A 9,448-nucleotide genomic window follows, 5' to 3' on the forward strand; every position below is an offset into this window, starting at 1 on the left:
GTGATCCTCTGCAGCAAGTGATGGCAAAGCGGGGCGTCATCACGACTTTACACAGTGTGTCTTTACCTCCGCGGCAGAGGCTCCGCCGAACCCCTGAGACCGACTCACCGAACCCCTGGGGTTCGACCGAACCCCTGGGGTTCGACCGAACCCCTGGGGTTCGACCGAACCCCTGGGGTTCGACCGAACCCCTGGGGTTCGACCGAACCCAGGTTAAGAACCACTGGTTTAGGCTGTTATCCTCAGATGCTCAGTTGATCACAAAACACACGTAAGCATCAGCATGTCTCTGTTGCTATGGTAGCCAAAATACACTTTACACCTCCTATGAAATACACTGCTGTACTCTCCCCATTATGTATTGATTTGTATCTCATGTCCTTTTGGTATGTTTTGTTGTTTTATTATTGTTTAATCTTTGATACTTTGTCTCTTAGTTTTTATACTTACTGTAAAATCAATTGCCCATCAGGGATACAAATAAATCTGAATCTGAATCACAAGAATGGATGGATGGACCCCTACACGTTATAAAAAAAGAGTAAGAAATATGTGCCTGGGTATTATATGCATTAGGAAAACAGATAAGGTTGTAAATCAGATTTAACACATTAAGTATTCTACTGTCCCTCTTATGGAAATAATGGATTTAAATGAAGATAATGGAAGCAATATAACATTATCTTGTTAAAATACAAACAAGATCCAAGTAGACTTTGTTTTTCTGTCATTACATCCAATCAACTCTTTATAATGGCTGATTGGTTTATTTCTGTTTACATGCTTGCCCATCATTAACACTGAAGACTCTTTGTTGTGAAGTCATTTCAGGAAAACTAATCAGATTATAACCTCTTTACAAAGTGTTTGATCGTTCAGACTGTACTTTTGTAAACATGCATGCTCAGGCTATTCCCAAGAGGCTAAAAAATGCATTATGACATAATTTCTTCACTTTCACTCAATAAAAATTGAGTTGTGCAAAAGTATTATTGATGCTCTGGGGAGTTTTGTGTGTTCTGCACATTCCACTCTTCAGAATCAGCCAGTGAATATTGACTCAGGGTGAAGCTACTGTCCAATTCCTTTGTCAACACACATTGCTTAGGTGTCAAATGTCTGCATGTATACCCGGTACAGTATTGAGCTATTTTCATCTTTTAACTGGCTTTCAGTTAACTTTTCACACAAATTAGCTGAGCACAGAAATTCTTAAATAGAGATGTGATAAAGTCAGACCAAAAAGAGTTCAAGTCAAGCCTTTGAACTTCACATTACCGTTAGAGGGTTTTGTTTTTTACATTCCTGTAAAACGTCCTGGTCATGACATCGGCTTTGGACAGTCTGTGGCATCAGACTCAGTTCCTGTGAGAAACGTTGTCCTGTTTGCTCTATGATCCCTCTCAGTTCTCTTCCTGGTAAACACGACTTTTCTTTTTAAGTTTGATCATCACAGTTAGTTGCAAAGGAGTATATGTTTTCATGAGTATAACCCCACATTCTTAAGTAATCTGTTTAACCCACAAATTCATTTCCTGACAGCAGTAGCACCATCAACAGTGACAAACAGGCTCTCCAACTGTAGAACATGCCAAGACGTATTGTTACAAGAAATAAACTCCACAGCCCACATTCAATGGACTGGTAGAAAAAAGGCAGTCATTACCCAGTAGGAGGAGAGGGGTGGGAATGAAGCAAATGTTAACATCAGATGTCTGTTCAGCATCAGATGCTTTCTTAAGCAAATCCTTGTCAAACAGTAGTTAGAAGCGTCGGCGCTGCAGAAGGGTTGCTTCTTTTTTCATTGGGAGAAATTCGTCTGTCCACCTGAAGGTATGCAACAAATTTATACTTTTGCTATTTTTTGCTTTTATTTTAGAGTTTAGAGTTAAACATTCTGCAACATTTACTGCTTTGCAAAGCCTGCAATTAATTAGAAAATTAACAGATGTACAACAATCTCTTAAATTGCTTTGACTTCTTCAGCATGTCAGTCTGCACCTACTAATGTATTTATGTCAGAATACAGTCGACTGTTACAGTGCAGTACTAAAGGCTTAAACCACTTACTGCCATTTCTTGGGTTGTTTTGGGTTTTTCTGGTTTTGTTCATTTGTTTTATGATTGCCTGAGTTATTCTTATTTTGATTAGATCAGCCTTGCTTCTGTTTTACTTTAGTTCAGTCAGCTCTTTGTTAGTTAGATTTGGTTTATTTCCAGAGTTTAATTAGTTTTTGTCCCTGCTAGCTTCGTTTTCCCTGGTCCCTGGTTGGGGTTTACTCCCCCTGTGCCATCTCTCTCCCCCTCCGCCTGCTTTCTGCTCACCCCTCACACCTGAACCTCATTTTCTAATTAGTACCGGTCCACTGTTCCAGAATCCAAATTCCCTGAATTTAACCACGTCTCTTTCATTCACTCACCGGATCCTCCCGTTATATATTCCATGTTCTCTGTCCCCATTTTTCCCTGCTCTTGATCCTTGTGATGTCATTGTTTTGTTGTTGTTTTTTATCAAACTTCTACCAACTACTCACAGCTTCAAGCTGTCTGCATTTGGGTCCAATCAACACCAAACATGATTGAAGGACCAATCAGACTTGCTTCTTGCTGCAGAACTAGAGCAAATAAGAGAGAGAAAGTCCTTCAGTGAGAACTCTGGCCAAGCCTTGTTCACCATGGCAGCACGTTATAAAAAAAGAGTAAGAAATATGTGCCTGGGTATTATATGCATTAGGAAAATAGATTAGGTTGTAAATCAGATTTCACACATTAAGTATTCTACTGTCCCTCTTGTCTGCGTTGAAGTGGCGTCGGTTAATGAGTTGCTCAGCTCTCTGTCCTGTGCTGGGAGGAGCTGTTGGAAGAAGCAGAGTGGGACCAACAAGCAACGTTAGCCGAGACATCCCACAAGCCACCTCACCTCAACCACATGTCTCTGTTCCTCCAGCTAACTCATCCACCCACTGCAGACGCCTCCACAGTTTCTCCAGGAAGTCTGGTTGACACTCCCTCAGCTTCTCCAGAAGACCAGGCTTTCACCTCCATTGCTCCTCGTCCTCTTTGCCACCATCTCTATCACTCTCCGTTAGCCCCACGCCTCAGAACTCTAAAGCCTTTAAAAGTCTCGCCAAAGACTTGCAGCAGCTCAGTCGTCTGCAGGCTCTTATCAGCATCGATCCCTCCATCACCAGCCTCAATCTGCCAGCAGCAGAACCACTTCATGGGTCCCATGCTGCAGAGCTTCTCTGTGGGTTGTCTCCAGGTCCTGAGCCTTGTTGTGGGTTCCAGTTGGCCGAGCTGCCACCACCTAGTCGTCCCCCAGCAAGATCCTTTAGTTTCCAGCCTCCAGAGAGTCAGCGGCTCTGCTGCCAGTGACAAGCCTCCAGATCATGGACGCCTTCATTGCAGACAGTCATTCTCTAGATCTTCTTGTTGGCCTTCTCTGAACCACTTCATGGTTAAAATCTTGTTTGTAACTTGTGACTCCATTAGTCTACCTCTTGGTCATCCTCCATGAACATTTGTTTTGTATTTGGCCCTCCTTCTCAGGTCCAGCCTGGACTGGTTTATTTTCTGTTTCTGGTCTTAAACCAGGTCTGGTATCCACTTTGGGAGGGGGTGATGTCAGGATCTTTGTTTTTTTCGGGGGGCTGGGGGCTACTTGGCTTGTAGTTTTATTCTGTGACTAAATCAGCCTAGCTTTTGTTTTGCCTTAGTTCAGTTCAGTCTTGGTTATTTTAGATTAGGTTGTAAGAGCGGAAATACTATTTAAGGAGTTGTTTTTGTGAAAAGGATTTTGGCGCCTCACTAGATCGACCTGACTGACTCCTTTCCTTCAATTTGCATGCAAAGCGCAAATGGAACCAAAAAATGACTTGGAAAGGACGTCTGTTTGGACAAGATAAGAATAACAATTTGAGAAAAATTGTCCTATTCAGCAATTCTGAAATGGAGCAGATGTTGAGTTCATGAGGTCTTAAATATTTTAAAGGTTGTCCAATACACACTCAGTATAAAGCGTGCCAGAATCTTTACGCAAATCAAGGGTAGCAACGCCATTGGTTGAAACTTTCCAACGCACATCAGTGAGGATGAGAATGTTTAAAAAAGGTTCATCTTTAAAATACGGGGAGATTTTTTGTTGAGACTTTGGAAGATTTTTGAGTATTGAACTGATGAAACTGTAATGAGGAATCCATGGTAGTGTAATAGATCTCCGGCTCGTCTATGGCCTAGCAGCAAGAACTACGTCTCCGTGCGTCATTTCTTTCACTTACATATTTAAGAGTTTAGTCCCCTTCAATTTTCTAATAAGGTTTGTAATTTATTTCCTGTGCTCAGTTTTTGTCAGTTACATTTGTCTTCCTTGCTCCCTTGCTCTCCCTATAAAAACACCAAAAGGAGAGGGTGAGACTTTCATTAAACACGTATGCAGAGTGGAGATCAAAATATTTTAATCATCCACTCATTGATGGTTTATGTACACATTTATCCGTTGAGTCAGCAGTCCATCACAGGACAAACAACCATGCTCACACTTCCTCCTTGGGGCAAACTAGAGAGGCTCCTCTTGCACTGGGACCTCGAGCTCACATTCAAACCACAGACCTTCTTGCTGCAAGGCATTAGTGCTCTCCACTGCTACACCCACTAGCAACATAAAGATTTTAAAGGCTGGGGAAGCGTTCTTTGTTTGTTGGACGAACTTTTGGCTAAATGGGAACATATTTTCACCAGTTAAACATGTTATTATTCATTATATTATTTACATCACAGTTGTTTTTATAAAGTCTGAAACATAAATCTAACTTCACATTGTTTAATGTTTTCTTTTGTTCCTCTTGCTTGCATCTTTCTTCAGAATGGTGGCTAACAGCTCCATGGCTGAAGGACCAAACCAGACAAATTCTAACAATTGCTCACATGAATCCGTCGACTGGTCCTTCACTTATGTCCCAGCGTACATCCTGTCCATCTCTGTTTTGGGAATAGTTTTCAACTTCTTTGTGCTGATGGTCTTCATCCTCCATAAGAAGCCCTGCACCGTGGCTGAGATCTACCTGAGCAACCTGGCTGCTGCTGACCTGTTCCTGGTCTCCTTCCTGCCCTTCTGGGCTGTCAGCGCTTGGAATAAGTTTGACTGGATTTTAGGTCTTGCCATGTGCAAAATCGTAAAAGTGAGCATCCTGATGAACGTCTATTGCAGCATCTACTTCCTGGTTCTGGTTAGCATCGATCGCTATTTGGCCGTGGTCCATCCACTGTCCCATGGGGGAATGCGTCGCCCAAAATGTGCTAAAATTAGTTGTGGTGTGGTTTGGATTCTGGGATTAATTCTTAGTGTTCCAAGACTAATAAACACAAAATTGAAACATGAAGATGTCAAAAATAAAACTGCCTGTCATGAAGCTGATCCAACTATATCAAAGACAACTGAGTTGATGATTTTGGTATTAGGGTTTTTTATTCCCATTTCCATAATTTCCTTTTGCACTGTGAACATCCTCAAAGCTCTGAGAAACAGATCGATCCAAAGAGTAAAGACGAGGAAAACGGACCACAAGGCCGACACTTTGGTGCTGGTCGTCCTGCTGGCGTTCCTGATCTGTTGGGTCCCGTTCCATCTGCGGGAAGTCCCGACCTGGCTCCACAAGGCCGGCATCCTGACAGACTGCACCTCTAAGGAAATCCAGCACTTCTGTGGGCAGATCTTCACCTACTTGGCGTTCTTCAACAGCGTTCTTAACCCCATTCTCTACGTCATTGTCGGAAGAAACTTCAGAGACAAACTGAAGGAACTCTTCAAGCAGTGGGACCAAAAACGCAGCGTGACCATCAGCCAAACTACAAGTACAAGGCTTCTACGAAGTCTTAAATCCCAACAAAATATTATCAATTAGAATATGAGTTTACTTTTTTTTCTCCATTTATTTAGAGAAGAGACAACCAAAAAATAAACTTGTTAGCTGGAGGAATGATTACCAATTGCAATCTGTGTCAAAGGTAACATCAAATCAAGGCAAGTCATTCAGTGACCCACAGATTGATCCTTTTCATGTCTACAGGTCCAGTTTCAGAGTTATCTTTATGAGCTGATGTACAGACAGTGAGACCATAAGGCCAACAGCTCCACAGAGAAATTAAAGAAATTGAAAAAAATTACCTTGTTTCTGTAAAAGCTTTAACTTTTACAAGCCAAGGTATACTTATTCATATTTTTGTGCAACAAAAAATGTAAGGAGGATGTTACGAATATATCAGTATTGGAGTCCAGCTAAAACAAAGGGTGTGATTATTTACCAGTTCAGTTCTTTGTTTTTCTTTATTCTGGTTATTTGTCAACACGTCTTTGCATGAAGTGATAGAAAAACATTTATTCTACCACACCAAGTTTATTTCATTTTTAAGTGCTTTCAGAATAATTCCATAACAACTCTGCTACATAATTAAACAGCATGACCGCATGTTGTATATTACTGAAATAATGAAATAATGGACTGAATCAGGATAATGGAAGCAATCTATAGACGGAAGCAGAGTTTGGATTGCATTGTGAAGGCTCCATATGTTCTGCTCTGTTGCAGAGTTTCTTGTCATGTAGCTTCAGAAATATAAACTTGTAATCCAAGACTTATTAACTTTATCTCCATGCAATGTGTCAACATTAGTACAGCTAGCTCAGGAAACTCAGTATTTATTCTGCTGATGTATTTAAATGTCTTCCAAGCTGTTTTTCTGTCTTAACTTACTGCAGTTTGACTCAGTCACGCTGCTTCTGAGCAACACCTTGGCAAGGATGGGCACAAACAGCTAATTCTCACATTTAGCTTGACCATTGATGAGTGTTCTGTTTAAGGGCGTTATTATTATGGTTCTGGAAGAATTGTTCTTTGTTTTGGTTTAAGACAGGAATGCCCAAGTTCAGTCCAAGAGAGCCTCACTCCTGCAGGGTTTAGACACATCCCTGCTCCAACACGTCTGGGTCAAAAGAGTGGCTACCAGACCAGACAGGAAGGACTGATGAAGGAGTTCAGCCATTTGATTCAGGCCTGTTGGATCAGAGGTGCATCTAGAAGTTTCAGGATAGAAGCATCTTATCTGATTTTGTTAATCTGATGTTCATGTCATGGTATATTTTCATTGTAATGCTTAATCCAAATGAACTTGTGTAAGCTCCACGGCCGACGTCAGCTGTCCTAGAGATCCAGACATCAGTCTCATGTGTTTGACTCTTTGTGCTTCGTATTAAAAATGATGTTCATTCTGACTGCCAGACATTTACTCTCAACTTTTACTGACCTGTTTGAGTGTCTTATATTGTAAGCTCTCATATTGTGTGCATGTTATTAATAAAGCTGATTTCCACCTCAACAGTGTCTGGGTAAGATTTTTCCATAACACCCCAACTAGACTTATCCAGCCATGGTCTAAGGGGTTGTGATGTGATGTTCTTCACAGATGCAGACGTCTTTGACAAGTTCATTATAGTTTTCAGATATTGTTAATTCTGATTAAATATGCAAGCAGGTCTGATTATTGCAAATACAATTAATAAATAGTATCTCTATTTATTAATAGAGATACTATTTATTAATAGAGATATTTTTGAGACACATCTTTTAGATGTGTCTCAAAAAGCGACACATCTAAAAGAAATAATCAATAATAGACAAAACAAAGTAATTGGCATCTATCAGGCTGAAAAGGGTTACAAAAGTCTTTCTAAGGCTTCAGGACTCCAGAGTGCGAGTCATCATCCACACATGGAGGAAACGTAGAGCAGTGGAGAACCATCCCAGGAGGCGCTGGTCAACCACCACTACCACATGTAAACAGGCCTCCCTGCCTCAGTTAAGGTCAGCATTCATAAATCAACAATAAGGTGCTTCCACCTCATGCCTGAGTACCAACGGCACCCTCTCTTCACTCAGATCTTCAGTATGTTGTCTGGTAGACTCGGTTCAACTGCGAACTAAAACTTCATCATATGCTCCACCTCCAGCTGCTGTGGTTCTCTTACTCTCTGCGCTGAGTCAAACCAACCTGTTCCCCTCCTGGCCTGTGGGGGCGCTGCGTCAAGAACCACTGAAGGAAACGACAAAGAAACCTCTGAAGACACTGAGAACAACTTCCTTCTTCACCAGATGGAAACAGAAGTGGAGTGGTGCCAGATTTTAACGGTTGGAAGATTTCTCTTTAGTCTTTCGCAAAAGACCATAAGATAGCGCTGGACTAGCATATGTATTTTGGTTACATTTACCCAGAATGCCTCGTGCTGTAGTCAAATTCCTGCTTTTGAAGCTGTCTCCATTCCACTTGGTGTTCACTTTTGCATTGGACCTACACCAGAGTTCACTTCAACAGAACCCAGACTGAGATTTGTAGGACCAGAGTTCACTTTTTTGGTCTGCAACAGTTTGACTTCACACTCACACTTCCCCAAACGAACTGCACTTTCTGGAAAACGGACTAGAGTTAGATTAAAGGAGACTTAACAGGCCTGGTGGGAATTAACCATTATTCTCTGGTGATAGCACTAGCACATTAACAGAAATACTTGTATTTGTTGCACACTTAATAATTAATCAGTGTGGTTTTGCGCAGGTTCTTTTATTTTGATGAACGCTGTTGAGACATGAGAGCGACAGTGAGTGCCTTCGCTGACCAGCCGTTACTGCGCTTCATTGCGGTTGGCTCGCTGAGTCAGGAGCGTCAATGTGCTCTATGTGCCCACTGGTGGCGAACCGTTGTAACTGCAGTACAGCCAACATGAGAAAAACAGAAGCAAGTAAACAAAACAAAAAAAGAAAAGGGAGGGGGTGTGATTATTTCTGATGTCCATTCTGTCACATATTATTGACGCTATTCTTTTGCTATGTAACATATAATACAAAAAACATCTTATTTATTTACAGCAGACATGAAGGGTGCTTTTTCAAATAAGCAAATCTATTTCAGAGTCCTCCTGGGCCTCCATCCTGACTGTGAGCTAAACATTTCCTCATCCAATCCAAAGTGGAGCAGAGTTCACATCTCTGAACTCAAACTATCCTCTGTGTCCTGATGTCAGCCTCTACTGTGTGAGATACAAATATACTGAATTGTCTCTCAGTCACATGCTTTGGTTTTGCTCATGTCTGAATAAATAGTAGGGGTATAGTGATACAATAATTTCACAATACGATATATGATATTCTGGTCACGATATGATATGTGTCACGATATTTGTTGAGCGATACAATTTGCTACTATTCAGTGCATTTTTTCGATTTTCTGAAAGATTTTAGAAGGACAGAGTGATTTTAGTGACATTTTGTGTTCCATAGACTTGAATTTAGTTAACTGAAAACTGATTAAAAGCACCAACTACACAATACCTGACTCTGATTGGACAGTCTAACAGTCTGCAGCTGGACAAAATGAATCAAAGATGCAGTGAAAGAATTAG

The 9,448-nt window shown here is 41.1% G+C and overlaps 1 protein-coding gene and 1 long non-coding RNA gene across 2 annotated transcripts in view; one reads left to right on the top strand and one right to left on the bottom strand.

Moving 5' to 3' along the window:
- Positions 1-5,000, bottom strand: part of LOC107834001 (uncharacterized) — a 17,785-nt gene extending 12,785 nt beyond the window's left edge. The window contains exons 1-2 of the long non-coding RNA XR_001659776.1: positions 4,914-5,000; positions 2,518-2,519 (exon numbers count right to left, since the gene is read on the bottom strand). This is a non-coding gene — a long non-coding RNA (uncharacterized LOC107834001). The remainder of the gene's footprint in view (positions 1-2,517; positions 2,520-4,913) is intronic.
- Positions 1,744-7,368, top strand: LOC103156762 (B2 bradykinin receptor-like). The gene is made up of 2 exons (XM_007578923.2): positions 1,744-1,833; positions 4,862-7,368. Exon 2 carries the CDS (start codon positions 4,863-4,865, stop codon positions 5,898-5,900), a length of 1,038 nt encoding a protein of 345 aa, XP_007578985.1. The 5' UTR covers positions 1,744-1,833; position 4,862; the 3' UTR covers positions 5,901-7,368.
- The last annotated feature ends 2,080 nt before the right edge of the window (positions 7,369-9,448 follow it).

Source organism: Poecilia formosa, unplaced genomic scaffold (assembly GCF_000485575.1).
Source record: "Poecilia formosa unplaced genomic scaffold, Poecilia_formosa-5.1.2 Scaffold498, whole genome shotgun sequence".
Classification (NCBI taxonomy): domain Eukaryota; kingdom Metazoa; phylum Chordata; class Actinopteri; order Cyprinodontiformes; family Poeciliidae; genus Poecilia; species Poecilia formosa.

Excerpts from the sequence above, each read along its gene's own strand:
- LOC103156762 (XM_007578923.2), top strand. The coding sequence starts at position 4,863 with ATGGTGGCTAACAGCTCCATGGCTGAAGGACCAAACCAGACAAATTCT.